This window comes from Mirounga leonina, unplaced genomic scaffold (assembly GCF_011800145.1).
Source record: "Mirounga leonina isolate KUSES-001 unplaced genomic scaffold, KU_Mleo_1.0 Mir_234, whole genome shotgun sequence".
Classification (NCBI taxonomy): Eukaryota; Metazoa; Chordata; class Mammalia; order Carnivora; family Phocidae; genus Mirounga; species Mirounga leonina.
In genome coordinates, this window is record NW_023270620.1 from 829,251 (window position 1) to 847,311 (window position 18,061).

Below are 18,061 nucleotides of genomic sequence, written 5' to 3' on the forward strand. Positions count from 1 at the left end.
ACAGAGAGGTTTTGTCCTAGCTTGTCATAGACAAGCTTCTGGGGACAAAGATATGTCTATTCAAATAAAAGACTTTTTCCTGACCCTTTACATATCCCTCCAGAGATGAACTTAGAGGCCTATAAGGAACTCTGGTCACACCCTTTCCTGGAATAATTCCATTGGGCCTTCCATATTAATATCTCATCCAGTGATTTCCAAGCTCTGGGCCATGGCCACTTTGTGTCTTGAAATCAATTTACTGGGTCATGAATCGCCATTAAAAAACAGAACTGAAAATATAAGAATACGGGCAATTTAATGAAATAATACCTTTGTTTGTGTGTGTATGTGTATGTGTGTTGAATTTCAATATAAACAGTATTTTTTTTGGTCATGGTCTGTTTGGCAGACACTGCAGATTGGACTTTGCCCATGTAAAATTTTATTAAACCTCTTTTTTTAAAGATTTTATTTATTTATTCCACAGAGAGAGACATAACGAGAGAGGGAACACAAGCAGGGGGAGTGTGGGAGGGAGAAGCAGGCCCTCGCGGAGCAGGGAGCCCAGTGTGGGGCTCCATCCCAGGACCCTGGGACCATGACCTGAGCCGAAGACAGATGCTTAACGACTGAGCCACCCAGGCGCCCCTTATTAAGCCTTCTTTAAAGGAAAGGATATGTCTCTTCCTAAATGAATCATGGATTAGGTTCTAAAACTATATAATATATGGCATAAATTTTATATAATAAAAAAATATTTGAAAATCTCTGAAGAAGGTGCCATGTTGTAGACTGAAAGAATCACTCGATAATTTGGTCACAGTCCCTTTTTCCTTTGACTTTGTACAGATTTGTCTTCCTTAGGTGTGCTGTAGGTGAAGCAGTGGGTGGTTCATTTAAGGTGCTGTGTTGTACAAAATTATCGATTTTTGTGTTCTAGAAGCACATTTGCAATGATGAGATGCCACACGGAGAGAAGCATGCAGCTATTGAACCTGACAGAGAGAAAACAAGAGAGAGATATTTGTCTGAAACTTATTTACCTAATGGCAAATCACTTATCCTATTACAACAGTTTTTTTCTGAAGTGCATGATGAGATAGCACTGTATAATTTCTTTTTTTTTTTTTAAGATTTTATTTATTTATTTGACAGAGAGAGACACAGCGAGAGAGGGAACACAAGCAGGGGGAGTGGGAGAGGGAGAAGCAGGTTTCCCGCAGAGCAGGGAGCCCGATGCGGGGCTCGATCCCCGGACCCTGGGATCATGACCTGAGCTGAAGGCAGTCGCTTAACCAACTGAGCCACCCAGGTGCCCGCACTGTATAATCTCTAACATAAGTACTTTATTTTCCATATTAAACTATAAGTTTTGAAGATAGATGCTATACTTTAATTCATAGCACTTATTGACCACATTGTACTTTGAAAATGGCACATGTTTTCTGAATAAATAAAATCCATGAAAAGATTATCCCCAAATAATAAGATTTAATGTTCTTAGTTAAGTAGTTGTTGAAGTATGAGAAGTGAATTAAAACATATATATATCTGCAGTACATTTTGCCACATTTGCAGTGCTGTTTTTCTGCACATTCTTCCTCTCTCTTGATTTGATTTTATTTTTATGTTTTTTAAAGATTTTATTTATTCATTTGAGACAGAGAGATACAGAGAGAGAGAGCATGAGCAGGGGAGAGACAGAGGGCGAGGGAGAAGCAGGCTCCCTGCCAAACCAGGAGTCAGGAGCCAGGAGCCAGACATGGGGCTCGATCCCAGGACCCTGGGATCATGACCTGAGCCAAAGACAGATGCTTAACAATCTGAGCCACCCAGGCGCCCCGTCTCTCTTGATTTTATGAGGGTATTAGTGGTCTAGTGATATACTGGGAAATCTTTGTTGTATTCATTCTACACTAATTGAGTTTACATAGTCCGAGATACCTAAGTATTACTCTTTAAACCTTTAATTTTAACTATTGTAATTTTGAGATAAATACTTGACTTGGAGTTCACTTCCAAATCAGTGATTCCCCTTTATTCTGACTTCAATAGAGAAACCTCCCTCCAGCTTTATTCTACTCTCTCCACTCTCCCCACCCCTAAATATTAACTTAGGAGTCATCGACTGCAGACCATACCTGCTAGTGTTTGCCAGAACCACATCATTGCTCATTGCCCTTCAGAGCTTCCTTCATCCCTGCTCCTCTGGGCACAAGGCGACTTGCCTCCCAAACTTCTGGCCTCCAAGTCTTGTCTCAGCCTTTAAGTTTCGACTAATGCTTACCTCCCGAGCTCACCTTAAGTGGGATATCAGCTTTACTCTCTGCTCTGCTTTTTTCCAGCCTAGCCCAACCTAGCCCAGGGTTTTGAACTCCTTTCACTTGACCTGCGTGATCAAGTGCACATCCCTAACCCTCTTAAAACCACAAAGCTGAAAATACTGAAAGAGAGGAAGGTGTCTTGTTTTTGTTTTTGTTTTTTTTTAATTTGATTAAAATTTTTTTCTTTTGGTAGTAGATATCTTAAGAAAGTAAAATCTCAAAAACACACATAGTGCATGGGTACTCAGTTATGTAATTTAGGTTGTAATCCCTGACAGCACCTACCTTCCCTGGTCCCCCACAATTCCAGTCCCCTCCCCAGTGGGTACTTTTGGGGGCTTTCTTAAATATATTAAAAACTGTACACATTATGTGTACAAACTATTTGTTAATTATGACCCCATCTACTACTATATTCAGGCTGGTGATCCTAATAGTTGGAGGGTATTTTATACACTGAGTAAAATATAATTGTTATCCTCAGTATAATGCCTTTGACATACTTTCTCACTGTTTAAAATCGGTTAAAGTATGGGAAATTAGAAATGAGAAGGTGAGAGTTGTTTGTGTTTGGGTAGCAGAATTGGAAAGCTAGGCTAGGAACTGTGAAAAGCGGCTATTGGAAAGAGATTCCACAGTGTTAGATTAGATGTGAATTTTCCAAGTGCTGTGCATACCAGCCATCTCCTTCATCTCGCTAGTCAGATCTTCAGTAACCTCCACATGGCACACTGATGTTTTTGTATAAGAGAACGTTCTTGTGGGTGGAACTTGGAGAAAAGCACAAGGTTTTAGCTGCCCACCTGGGAGATAAGTATATTTACATGTAAATGGTATTAGGACATAGGTGTCATTCTGGAACTTACTTTTTTGCCTTAACATTATGACTTGGAGAGTTTTTCAGGTAGGATCATATAAAGCTACTCATTTTTTGTAACTATTACTATTTTACATAAAACTTTATAACTATGTCAAGAGCATTAGTGCAAATAGACCTTAGTTATGAAATTTATGGAATAATAGTTTTCTTTACTAGAAAACTATTTTTCTTTAATAGAATAGGAAGTTTTGCTCCTGCCCAACTGCCTTCTGAAAAAGCTCTTTCATTTATCAGTGATTAAAGTGCCCCTTTATCTGTACAATCAACATTTGATTTTGTCAGTCTTTATTTTCAGTCTGAGAATTGAAAAGTGGTATTTCATTGCATTTAAGCAATGGTTAGTGAAATTATGTTCTTTTTATAAGTTTATGTTCCATTTACATTACTTTTCAGAAATGCTTGTATGTACTCTTTATCCACTTTTCTATTGAACTATTTGGCTGTTTTCTCATTGGTTTCTAGGAACTCTATGGATACTATGAATGCTAATCCTTTGTTATTTTTGTTTCTAATATTTGTCCCCATCTATCAACTTGTATCTTTTGAATGAAGAAGTTTTACTTTTTTTTTTTTTTAAGATTTTATTTATTTATTTGACAGAGAGAGACACAGCGAGAGAGGGAACACAAGCAGGGGGAGTGGGAGAGGGAGAAGCAGGCTTCCCGCCGAGCAGGGAGCCCGATGCGGGGCTCGATCCCAGGACCCTGGGATCATGACCTGAGCTGAAGGCAGACGCTTAACGACTAAGCCACCCAGGTGCCCCCATTTTTATGTTTTGAAGTATGACATGGATTATGAGTTTTATGGCTTCTGAGTATATACAGCTTCTGAGTTGTATATAGTTGTATATATTTAGAAAACTTTCTTATTTCAACACTATGCAAGCATTTATCAATGCCTTTAAAAGTTATATTAGTTTCTTTTTTGTTACCATTTTAATCCATGAAGAATTTATTTTTAGGTATGGAATGAGCTCCTGATTTATTTTATTTATTAACTTTTAAAAGATTTATATATTTATTTGAGAGAGAGTAAGCAAGCTAGGGGAGAGGCAGAGAGAGAGAGGAAGAGAGAGAATAAAACAGACTCCCACTCAGTGCAGAGTCTGTTGCGGGGCTTGATTCCACACCCCTGAGATCATGACCTGAGTCGAAATCAAGAGTCAGCCGCCCAACCATATGAGCCACCCAGGCACCTCTGAGATCCTGATTTATAACCATTGCTATTATATTGTTGAATGCTTCTCATGTAAAACTATGTTTGGATGTTGTTCATTTCCATTTAATCTCTGTTCTCTATAATATCATAATATTTTAATAATTGTACTTTATAGTATGTTTTAACATCTGTTGGGCAAGGGCTTCTTTTAGTTTTTCTTTTACAAAATTCTTTTACATGGTGCTTTGGGAAGATGGATGTTAATAAGCAGATTTCTTTCCACTGCTTCCTTTTTATCTTCTTGTAGATCAATGTCTTATGTTAAAAAATAGCTCCTCTTCACAGAAAGTCTTCATATATATACTTGCCCTTGTGAATGATTTGGATCAGAAATGTTTTATTCTTTCCCCTTTTTGGTAAAAAGAACCGGAAACAACAACATAGCTTATTTTCCTGTATAATTATAAATTAGTTCTCCTCTACTGCTAAGTTTCATGTTTTTCATGTATTAAAACATGTTATTTAGTCATAACATGGAGATCCTTTCTTTATCACTTTAACTTTTACTTTATCTGAGATTCTACCAAGTTCAGGTGACTCATTTCTTAGCCCACAGGACCTATTAGAAGAAGATTAAGTGAAGGATGAATTAAAAAGCAAAAACAAAAAACAAAACTTAGGTTAGCAATAGCCAGAAGATGTGGTAATGGCTTGTTATAGCAAGAGAAGACAAAAACTTTGGAAAGTAAACTCTGTGACTCATGAAGCATAGCATACAGTGGAAATTTATCATGAAGGCAAGTATACCTATATGAACCCTCAATACACACACAGGGTAATGAATTTTTGAATGATATCAACAATTTTGGTGGGCAGGTAATATAAATTTGTAAGCTAAGTTAAATTAAATGGAAAATTGTATATTTTTGAAAAATAGATGCTTTTCTCATATAACAATTTGTACCATAATAGCCAAGATATAAGGCAATCCAGTGTCTGTCGATAGATGAATGGATAAAGAAGATGTGGTATATACACAATGGAATATTACTCAGCCATAAAAAAGAACAAGATCTTGCCATCTGCAACAACATGGCTAGACCTAGAGGGTATAATTATGCTGAGTGAAATAAGTCAGAGAAAGACAAATACCATATGACTTCACTTATATGTGGAATGTGAAAAACAAAACAAATGAGCAAAGAATTTGTGTTATACCAGAAAATGCCATAAATCTGAATCAATGAAAACTAAAAAGGCACAAATGAGAACTGTATGTTATAATTAAAATATGCTGAAATGCAGTATTTTTAGTAGAAAATAGGCTTTGAACCTAATACCCCATCTAGGATGTTTTATATTTAAAATTAGAAACTGACTCTAAACTGTGATCTTTTGAATTTAGTTTACATCTGTATTAGGCTGAAAAATAGATTAGTTTTTATGAGGGTTTCATTGAGAATATGTCCTCTGGTGATGTTGACACTTAGATAATAGGATGGCGGCTTAAACACACATACACAAAACACAAATACATTTTACTATCTGTCTGTCTGTCTGTCTATCTATCTATCTATCTGTCTATCTATCTATCTTTTCTGGCCAAGTATTTGAATCTTATTAGCATCTGTTAGTTTTTATCCTATTATTGCTGTTATTATCCTATTATATGTTAATTTCTAGGGATTTATATTTTAAGAAATCTTTCTTATTCAACAACTGGTATTAATTTTTAGAGAGCGTAATTTTATATAGGATTAGAATCCTATAAAATCCAATAATCCCTTGTTTTATTTGTCTGTTTGTACTTTAGGTATCTGCACTTGTTTATTTTGGGATGGCACATAAAGTTCAATGCAGAATTACCAATTTATTTAGCCATCTTGCATAGCAAACGAGTCATCCACTAGAGGAGCTGGTTTAATTGCTGCTATGAGTTGTTCCACATGAGTTATAAAAATTAGGATGCCTAATTTTTATTTTTATTTTATTCAGAAAATTCTGCTTTACAATTCCTGTGATGTATCTGAAAGCCATATTTTCATGAGTGAAGCTAAAGGTGTCTGGTTATCACAACAGTTTGTGAAGGGACATGGTTGCTGTTTCCATATATTCAAAGAGCTTCCTCGTGGAAGAGAGAGTAAACTTGTTCCGTATGACTCTAGGCTCGCTGTAATAAATGGTGGCCATTGTAGAGGCAGAAGTTTTAAATTAATGGTCAAATCAGGGTCATATTGTTTGAAGCAGTATTTGTTAAAAGCATCCTTGATTAGAAATATGGGATGCCATGTTTTAGTAGTGTTGTAGAGGGAAAAATTCCCTGAGTGGTAGTCTAAATTGCTGCCCTTCAAGGAAGACTTCTGCAAGTCTATGGTTATTCCTTCTTCTAGCACATTCCCCTTGCCCTGATCAGGGTATAAACTTGAGGCTTTAGTAGTTGGCTCCATGGAGTTACGTCTTTGTACTAATGGAATTGTGGCTTTTCAAGCAGTGGAAAGGTTGGGCTTGGCCATGAAAGGCTGTACTTCTGTAAGAGCATAGCCTCAATTTTATAATCTTAACGTATCTGTGTGAAATGAGCCACCTTTTTCCTGTGCTGAGTTGATTTCTTTGATATCTCTCTAGTTTCCATTCATTTTTGTGAGGACGAGCCCCTTTAAGTAAGCCAGTTATAAAGCTGACAGTAAAAATTTAATCCACAGACCTTGTAAACAGCCAGATGACACACATTTTATGCAGCTTTCAGTTTATTATGTGACCCAGTGGGATAGTAATATGCTTATGATATGCAGGCTTGAGACTTCAAAAACAAAAGTCTTTTTTTTTTTTTTTTTTAAGAAAAAAGAATAGTTCTGACACATATATCTCAGGAATATTTTCTTCAAATTTATTTTATCTCTTGTTATTTCTCTGAATTTTAAGATAGTTTTCTTGCTTTGCGCATGACACAAGAAAAAATATCATTTCTAGTAATACTGTTACTACAGAGCAATATATACTGGTGATAGTCATGGTTATAATTTTTAACTGTGATTGGGCCTGATGAAAATTTTATTCTGTTCTCACAAAATTAATATTTGGTTTGTATAGCTAGAAATGTGCTAATTTGGTGATTATTGTATAAAAATTATGTTGAAAACCTGAAGCATTCTTGAGACATTTTATTAGGTGTTATAAATAGTGGAACACATTTTCTTATGTGTTTTCTACATCTGGAACAACAATCAGACTTGGCACATAAAAAGATATATGATATGATACATAAAAATATATATGTATAGTTCATGGACGAGTTCATTTGTTATTACCAGCAGATATTTGTGTCATCGGTGACTTGGCATTTAAGTGGGGGAATGTTCTATAGCTGAAGGATAATGTAATTAATAAGTCTGAAAAGTTTGGCACCCTGTAGAAATGAAAAACTGAAGCATAAGCACCCTTTAAAAAGCTAAATTTTATCTGGTACTTGTAAAGTATATTATGCCGAGACTTTGACAAGTCATGCCATCACAACTCCGTTGGTGGTATTGGAATCTTTGACAAAAATATTTATTCACCGGCCTATGCACTAACAGCTTACTACTTAAAATAACTCTTGACTTCAGGCTGTATCTAGATGTTGTGGCTTTAGTTTGGTTAACATAGGCGTGAGGCTTCATGCTGTCCCAAGTTATTTCATCATCAAGCTACTAAATCATAGCCACATGTTGTATTGTCCTAGATTTGGAAAAAGAGGAAGAATTGGTTAGGGTGGAATATCATATTTTTGGAAGACTAAAGCAACCCTTTGTTCCAATATGGATGCTCTAAAGACAGAAGAGTTCCTTTCTTTTTGTAATAATATAATCTACTTTTTGTAGAAAACTAAAACATCAAAGAAAGGTATAAAGAAGAAAGTAAAAGCTCTGTCAGATACCACTCTCCACTTTACTATGAAAACCCTCCTCAGCATTTCGTAGGACATCTTCCTACACCCCATTCTTCATGTGTGTATGTATGCAGCAAATGGTATTCTATCTATAATGGTTTGCATCGTGCTTTTGACACTCAAAATATGTTATCGTGGGTTTTCCATATCAAAATAAATATACAGTAGCCACTCAAATTTAGTTACCCAGGTTTATATCTGCCAGTGGGCATTTAGGAGGTTTTTTAAAAAAGTTTTTGTTTATGTAAATAATTGCCAGATCTGTATCTGTCAAGGGAGTTAGTTAGTCAAAGAGTATGTGCATTTGTCAGTTTGGTCAACAGAGCCACACTGCCACTCAGAAAATGTACATTCCCAGTTATAAGATAGAAGATTGCTCGATCGTACCTTTTTGTCAACAATGAGTAATATCCGTTCTCCTCACCTTTGCCAATCTGATATACCACAGAGAGTATTTTTTTTTTTTTAACTTTCATTCTCTCATTGTATTCCTGGCTTTAAATGCTAACAATATATAATCTGACATCCCCAAATATTCTACACTATAATGCAGACTTGAAATATTCCACTGTCTACTAGACATCTTTGATTAATCATTTGAACCCACCCAAAACTGAACCCCTTTTATCTTTCACCAGACTTGTTTCTTGCTTGCTCTTTCATGTGTTAGTTAATGGCTGATCCAGCCTACCGTCACTCTGGTCACAATATTAGATCTTCTTTTCTGTGTCTCATGCTTCAAATTCAAGCCTCTCCACAAAACCTGTTGACTTTCCTCATATATCCAGAAATCTACCACTTCTCTTTACAATGGTAGCTACCACTCTGATATAGGCCTTAATTATCTCGTTTGGTTTATTGCTGTTCTTCTCTGGTTTCTCTGCTTTGCCTTGTCCCCCTCTATCCTTTTCTCAGCACAGCCACCTTAGTATCCTATTAAATGTCAAGTGAATCATGCCACTCATCTGCTCAAAACTCATTTGAGATTTTTTATCTTTTTCAGTAAAAGACAAAATTCCTACAGTGGCCAACCAAGCCCTATATGATTCGCTTCTCCTTCCCATTCTTTGCCCATTTTTTTTCTGGCCTCATCTCCCCACTTCTGTGCTTCTTCCACGTGTACTCCAGCCACACTGGCCTCCATAGTGTTTCCTGCCCAGGTGCCCCTGAGGGAGACATGCCCTTGCTTCCTCACTTCCATCAGTTCTTCTTTCAAGTCACCTTCTCAGCTGGAATTTCTGTTTAAAATTGATATCCCATTCTTTGAAACTTTTGCTATCCCCTTTCCCTTTTTTTTTTTTTCTCTATAGCATGTATTTCATATTTTATCATTTGTTCCTTGTCTTTCTCTCTTTGCCAGTGTGAGACCTCCATGACAACAGGGACTTAGTCTTCTGTTTTTACTGCTACATCCCCAGTGTGTACAACAGGACTGACACATAAGGGCATGAAGTGCATAGCATGGACTGGGCACAAAATAAGTAATGAAGGATATTGCAAGAGTGCTACTTGGAGGAGTCTTTTTGCCCCTTTTCTTTGGAGTTTTCATTTTTTTCCTGTTAATGTGCCATAACTCCTTATATTAGCAGCTTAAAATTTTTATTTCATGTTGCAAATATTTTCTTTGTCACCAAACATTTTTGCCTTGCAGTTTTAAATTTAATGCCTTCTCTCATCTGCATATCTGAGTTTCTGCCATGCTTAGAAAGCCTTTTCCTGCTCAAAAAGTATTTAACAATTCACTCATATTTTCTTCTAGTATATTTACAATTTATTCTTCACATTTGCAAAAAAGGCTGAATTGAAATGGGATTTATTGAAAGGAGTGAATGAATAATAGATCCAGTTTAATTTTTTCCTAGATGTCTATACAGTTGCCTCAAAACCGTTCACTAAACAGTCCACTGTTGTCCTACCAATTTGAAGGACCATATTTTCCTATACTAAGTGTCCATATATTTTATGTAATGAAAGAAACTTACTCTTTGTTCTGTTTTATTCCCAGCTAGCATGTTCATTTATGTGGCTAAATAACACATTTGAATACGTGTAGTTTATCCCAAGTTTTAAATATTTGTTCCCCTCATCCTTTCTCTATATTTTTTACAACTAAAAACAGGCAGGATAATCCCTTTTTCACCAACATTATGTTAATAGGTAATACTTATATCTTGAATTTTATAATGTACATTAAGAAAATGTTTAAATCTTTATGTTGTGAATAAAGTGCTTTATTTATTCCCTTTATTTTTATACCACATGTTTCATAAAAACTAATGAATTATATGATTTGTTTTATTATCATAAGAGAAAATAGTTCAATTTTTGGTATTTTAGCATTTATGGGCATTGTTATCATGTCATCCATGGTAGAATAGGATTTTATACACTGACTTATGCAAAACAGGTTAATACTGATATGCAATAAAAAAGGTGAAGTAAATAAGCATACTGTTTTGTTGTTTGTATTGTTTTTATTTCTGATTTTCTGTTTATTGTTTCTCAGTGTATTTTTGTTTGTTGTGTGTTTAAAGGTGCTTGCTGCATCTACATTGTTTGATCTCTGGCAAGTTACTGAAATTCTTTGAGCCTTAGTTTTTTCATCTGTAAAATGGGGACAGTAATAGTATGTTGTCCATCCAATTACTGTTAGAATTAAGTGAAAAAATTCATGTGAAGTGTTGAGTGCAGCAGTGACACAAAATAAATATTTAATGAGTATTACCTGGTTTAAGTATGAGTAAATGTTCTAGTTTAATTTAGGAGGAAAAGGGCATCTAGGACTAAAAATTTTTGGAACTTATTCAGTGAAGTTGAGGATAGAAGGTGGAAACTGTCTCCTTTTACCAGTTTCCTTTGATTATGTTGAAAATGTTGTAGTAGCATAGGGAAAGCCTGTCCAGTAAAAAAGAAGGTTTAGTCTTCAGAGAAATTACAAATCATTTTACTCTGCAGAGTAAATCCTGAGAAGTCTGTGTATATTCGGATTAGCATTTTGAGATTATAGGAACAATTTCCTTTATTACTTACCAAATTTATAATTAATGTGAGAACTTAAAAATAGTTGTTTTGCATATTTGTGTTTACAGTTTTATAGTGAAAGAACATCATCAGAAGAAACAAGATATTGTCTACCTTCCTATTCCTCTCCCATATCATGAATACAAGCTCCCAATTATTGTCATGATTAGATGATTCTAGATCCTCCTGACTCACAGTTTCTTTCATCCGCAGACCCATTCTGAAGAGAGACCATTCCAGTGTGAGGAATGTAAAGCTTTGTTCCGAACCCCATTTTCTTTGCAGAGACACCTGCTCATACATAACAGTAAGTCACAATACAAGCAGTTGAGGACAAATTGAATTATCTCAAACTTTGTTCTTACAACTTTTGAGAATGTAGGCGTCACAGAAGTGGACCTATATGTGGTTATGTGATTTGCTTTTGAACATAAACAGGGCTGGTAATTCTGCTTTTCACCTTTTCTTCCGTTATCCTTGCTTCATTTTCCCACATTAAGATCAGTCATTTTATGAGACATTTTCTTTTATATCATTTCTTTGCACTATTTAAGGTTTGTATATAAAATCTTCTCTCATATTCAGTAAGGTATCTTTGAAATTTGTTCTGAAATAGACATTTTTTGTTCCCTTTTAAATATAATGATTAAGGAAACATGTCTGACCCTTTAAAACATGCAGATGTCTGGCATGATTTTATTAGCTCACAGACTTTTAAAGTTGGAAAAGATCAGAGTACATATCTAATAACTTCTAATATCTACAGATCTAATAACTTCTTACTTCTTTTGGCAGGAGCCCTTCTTTTTCTTTTGAGAGAAGTTATACACATATACACCATGCAAATTTGTAAGCAGTTACACTCAGAGCTGTATTTAGAATATAGCACCTTATACCCACATCGCTGAAAGGACACTTTACATCACTGTATTTCAGAGAAAATGCTATTGCTAAGCTGAGTTTTAAAGTGGGTTCAAATATCAAAGTAACCGGACATTTGCTACATTACTCTATCTAAAAGTAAAGAAAAATGGCATAACGTAGGTAATATTTGTATTGATTGCTTTTGAGTTGTTTAATCAGTGGAACATCTTCTGAAACAAAGTTCCTACTGCTGATTAAATTTTTAATATTTCTGAGGAAAGCGAAACAATTAATCAGTTATGACAACTGTACAGATAAGATAGTGTCTTGGAAGAAATTTTCTCTGATCAAGTAGAAGTGTCTAAAATTCAAAATACCAAAGATATTAAAGTTTTTAAAAATACCAAGTAGTAATGATCATGATGAAATGCCTCTTTTCCTACATAAGAGGTAGTGTTAAGGTCTCATGACATTCTGTATTTGACCTTACAGCTCTGGAGAATTGGTCAACACCACTTTCTGTTTCTTTATTAAGGACAGCCATGCATTTAAGAATTAAAATTTGTCATGTAACAGCAGGAATTTCCATCCCATTTCGCTCTCATTTAAGAAAGACAATCATTATGAGATGAATGGATTTTAGAGTAGGGATTGGGACAAGTGAACCTCATTCATACTATTAAGACTTCTGTGGCCAAATTTGGCCTGATGCTCAGGAACTTTTTCTTTAGACAGATGAAAATTTAATTTCAATAGTGACGAGGAATATTTATTATAAGGAATCTGCTACTTTTGATTTCTGCTGATTGGTTCTCATATACTTGAGAGAGAGGACTGAAGCAGTGGTGTAGACTCTGCTTGCATATTCTGTATTTAATATAATGTTGATCAGTACATTAATCACAGGCTTTATGAAGCTGCATCAAGACATTTGGCTGGAAAATCAGCTTTGTAGTTGACTGAGTAAGTGGGTTATTGAAGGTAAAGTTAAACATCAGATAAGGCAGGTCAACTAAAAGGATGGGAAAAACCAGAAGTAGACTGAATAAGACAAAATACTAGATGTTATCTTACACAATATGAAAATTAAGACCTGTTTAACTTCAAAACATGCAGGCTGTTTTAGAAATTTCTATCAGCATTCTGGCTCAAAATACGAAGAATAGCTTGTCATAATTACTTTGGGAAATACTGCTATTTTCTAACACACTGAAAACCAAAAGGCAGGTTACTAGCTAGCTTCTTGGTTTTAAGATAGGAAAAATCCTCTCTTTAATCCTATGTTTATTTCTTTAAGGCAAAGAAATCTGATAACATCAGATTAAATCTCATAAGAGTTAAAAAATTCTGATAAGCTTAAAACAAAGAAATCTGGAATTAAAATATGAAAGAAGAAAGGTAAGGCCTCCCTTGGTATAGCTTGACGAGGTCTTTGTATAGGAATCAATATTTTGATTCATGTGATAGTTTAATAGAAATGCTTTAATAGGAGAAATCTTGGAGGTTTACTTTTTTGTTTTGTTTTTGTTTTTTATTTACTGAATTGTAAAGATTTACTCATTTATTTTGAGAGGGGGATTGGGGAGGGGCAGAGGGACAAGGAGAGGGAGGGAATCCTAAGCAGACACCCTGCTGAGCACAGAGCCCTAAGACACAGGGCTGGACCCGTGACTCTGAGATCATGACCTGAGCTGAAACCAAGAGTTTGACCCTTTGACTGAGCCACCCAGGCACCCCTTGTTTTTGTTTTTTAATTTCTCTTTGTTCCTGAGTTGCTTTGGTATTATTTATAGTCTTATGTCATTGATACTTTCTTTTACTCTCACTGGTTATACATTTTATACAAATAAAGTATTTAAATAAATCTAAAAAGGTATATAAAGACAAACTAGTAATAGCACCCAGCAACAAAAATGCACAAAGGCAACATACAAACATAGCTCTCAGAATCTACACAATTCTTGCATGGTTTGGGTGTGACTTTGTTCCAAGCATCAGATTTCAGCAGGGCTCTCAGAGATTTTAAGTTAAAGAGCCATAATTCTGTTTGAAAAGGGTCATTTGTCTTTTTCTTTTTTTCTTTTTTCCTTCTTTTTGTCCTTCCTCCTTTAAATTTGGTATGAAGAAATAATAGGATCTTCACATTTCTAAATCTATGCTAGTTCTAATGGAGATGTGAGATGAGTTTGGTTGAAATTGAGGTAATCTCTTATTTCAATGTAGAAAGTTATCTGTATATTTTGTCTCATAATGAATATAATATGTGAATCTGTACTTATAAATTGTTCTTTAAAAAGGGAATATATGTTCAAATACTAGTCTGTCTGGGGTGCCTGGGTGGCTCAGTTGGTTAAGCGTCTGCCTTCCACTCAGGTCATGATCCCAGGGTCCTGGGATCGAGCCCCGCATCAGGCTCCCTGCTAGGCGGGGAGCCTGCTTCTCCGCTGCCACTCTGCCTACTTGTGTTCTCTCTCTCTGTCAAATAAATAAATAAAATCTTTAAAACAAAACAAAACAGAAAACAAATACTAGTCTGTCTGATTTATATAATCGTATTATAACTTCCTGAGAGATAAAACTGCTTTCTAATTGTGCACATGCATCGCTTAAATGTATTTCAATAGACCACTAAAAGGTAGATGTGTTTGTTAAGAAGACCTACAAGGATAGCATTATATGAAAGTTTAAAAAGTACCATACTGTACCCCTAAACATAGTTTGTGGAGTTGCTTTCCCTGTGGGCCTAGGCAATAGAATGATAACAAGGTGAAAACCCTCACAGGTACCCAGGGGCTCTTGGGTAGAAAAGGATAATTGTCCCAATCCAACTGCCTCTCTGAGAGGCAGCCCTCTAACCTGTCTGAGGACAGCCTGGGAGCTGAGCCCCTTTCCCCAGCTAATTAATTAATTAGCAGACGAAGGACCATGTTAGGGTGCCTCTAGTCCAAGTTCCTGAGATAGTGCTGAGGAAGTAAAGGGGTGTTGTAGCCCTTTCCTGTCCTAGAAGGGGGCTGGCTCTGACTTATTTCTGTGTGCCCTCAGGGGCTTCCCTCCCCACTGTGCTACCCATGACCCTATTCTGCCTGTGCCCTGTCCCTTAAAGGCCACATAAAGGTTGTGGAGTGAGGGGAGTTTAGGAGGGACCCCAAAAGCCACTTACTCTGCTTGACAGAAGCCTTTTGTCACCACAAGACTCTACTTACTTCAAACCTGATTCCCTGTCCTAGAAAGACCTCCTTTTAGAGAAAGTTCATGGTTCCTTTAGAAAATTAGCTAATTGAGTCTCCACCTTTTCCAATTAAAGAGGCTGAGAACATAAGAAGGTTAAAGCACTTCCCACTGGTCACATAATGAATGAGCAAATATGGAATTGAAAGATGTGAAAAATTACCTTTTCTGGTTATGATAAATTGTTAGTAATAAAGCTAACTTTTTGGAGAAAAGAACACTACGTCTGGAACCCATGAGGGAGAGTTAACATCACCCTGCTGTTGCATCTGATCTTTCTCTTATCTGACTTTTTCATTTCTAAGGTGAGAGGACTTTCAAGTGCCATCACTGTGATGCTACCTTTAAAAGGAAGGATACCTTAAATGTTCATGTCCAGGTGGTCCATGAAAGACATAAGAAATACAGATGTGAGCTATGTAATAAGGCATTTGTTACACCTTCTGTGCTTAGAAGTCATAAGAAAGTAAGTAGAAGCCTTCTGTGAGTTTAAATGGATTACATACTTCAGCATATAGGCATGTATGCTAATTATCATGTGATAATCAACTTTATATTAATTAGTCAACATATTTCCTCAAAATGACAAGGGATGCATGGTTTATATGAGCTCTTCAAAAAATGTCTGTTCTCTTTACTTTTTCAGAAGAGATATATAATTCAGATGAAGGTGAACCTAGATTTAGGTATGGATTCTGCACAGCGCTGAGCTATGATGATAGATGGGTCAAAGTATTTGATGAGTGGGAGCTTGTCAATTTTTGTACATTTTTTAATTAATGTGGGTTTTTATCTAAAAAATGATTAGTGCCTTAATTTTATTTTTCAGAGCTAATTCAGGTGTTTATTGACAAGTTATTAGATTGAGCTCTTTTCTAGGATTGGAATGGTCCTTCTTCATCGTGCATCTCTAGGGCCTAGGGAAGTTCCTGGCACAGAAGAGGGACTTGATTAAGTATTTGCTTAACTCAAATAAAATGAGGTTCTTACTTACGGTGATTTGGAGATTATCTTTTTTGTGTTATGCTAATTACTGTAGGCAAATCAAGAGGTTATTTTTATTTGTTTTATAAGTACATTTTAAGTGTATTTTCAAAAATAGCAAAATTCATAGTGTAACAAACACCGTTATAAGTTTTAATGTTGACTCTAGAAATGACTGTGAAGTAATAGATTCCGCTACTTGGTGTGTACTGCTGAGTGAATGTGAGGAAGTGATTCCTGCTTCAGTGTGACTTTCACTTTGGTACCTGTCCTTAGTATGGCTGTGTCGAAGGACTGAACTGAGGAACGTTCTTTTGCTGTTTCTTTAATGTTCGGTAATAATGATATTGTCTTCTTTTTTCAAATTTCTGGAGAAGATAGTCTTTCAACTGTCTTTGCTTGAATTACTTTTTTTGCATGGATTTAATAAATTTGTGTCATGTTTTAATCAATGTGGGAAAAAATAGTGAGTTTTCAAGAGAGATAATAGTTGTTTGTCCACAATCACAGATTGTTATATAGTACATTTTGCAGAGCATTGTTCATTTTTATCTGATACATTTATCCAGTATTGTCAGAGTGATCTGTTTCCATGCTTTCTTATCTATATTTAAGATATTTTAGTATTATACCTTAAATGTCTTTTAAAACCAATTAACCAAATTCCATATCGATACATTTTTAAATTACACCAAAGAAGCATTTTAATTCTTTTCATTAATGTTGACTTAATGTTGTTTAGTTGGAAACTATGCCACTGAAAATTTACTTAGGTCATGTAGGTGAGCAATGAAATACTTATGTAGCAGCAAAAGAAATGCTGTGGATTTTATATAGATACTATAAGTAAATTGATAGCTGCCTCTTTGGAATAATCCAATGCTGCAATAATAGATATATACAGTTTCTAAACAACCGTACACTAATCAAGAAAGAATTATTGTATTTTGCCCCTTCTGTCAGGGAATGAGAAGAAAATAGGTCTGCTATATGTTAAAATGTTATACCATTTCCTTTAAAATGAGCCATAATGGGGACCATGGGAGTAACGGCTCTTACTGTAAAGAATGTATAACTGTTTTGTATAAGAACTTAGAGTGAAAATGGAAAGTTAAGTTCCTGCCAAATGCAAAATCAAGGAGATGTCTGTTGTAGCCAGTGTCATTGGCTAGCGTGGCAGTTGGTTAGACTATATTTCTCAAACTTGAATATAATGTAAATCATTTTCAATGGAAAAAATATTTAAAAGGACACTGATGTTGACTAAGGTATTTAGTTTATAACTCTTTTACAAACTACAAATACAATAGTGTCTCTCCAAATGCACATTATAATTCGAATGTGAAAATTTTCCAATTAAATACCAATAAGGCTATGAAACTAATTATATTAAAGTTAGCAATTAATATGGAGACTGTTTTGCTACATTGGTGGTTTTTTGAGATGAGGTAACTGCCCTACCCCTTTCACCCAGTGCCGGCCAGTGCGTCCCTCCTGGGAACACATCATTTAAAGAAAAAACAAAACAAAACAAAAAAACTTTCCTATTCTTTTTACATTAGCCCATGGCTATGCCAGTAATTTGCACTAACCTAATGCAAACACAGGCCCTGGAAACTCTGCGTTGTGGTGGTAACCCAGATGATCCACTGTGTGCTTTCATTGATGTGTAGGTCATCGTTGAAATGAAAA

At 35.5% G+C, this 18,061-nt stretch overlaps 1 protein-coding gene across 2 annotated transcripts in view; it reads left to right on the forward strand.

Moving 5' to 3' along the window:
- Nucleotides 1-18,061, forward strand: part of PRDM5 (PR/SET domain 5) — a 196,796-nt gene that overhangs the window by 101,480 nt on the left and 77,255 nt on the right. For both annotated transcript variants that reach the window (XM_035029313.1, XM_035029314.1), the window contains exons 11-12: nt 11,507-11,600; nt 15,691-15,851. In XM_035029313.1, coding sequence (XP_034885204.1) covers nt 11,507-11,600; nt 15,691-15,851 — 255 coding nt within the window. The remainder of the gene's footprint in view (nt 1-11,506; nt 11,601-15,690; nt 15,852-18,061) is intronic.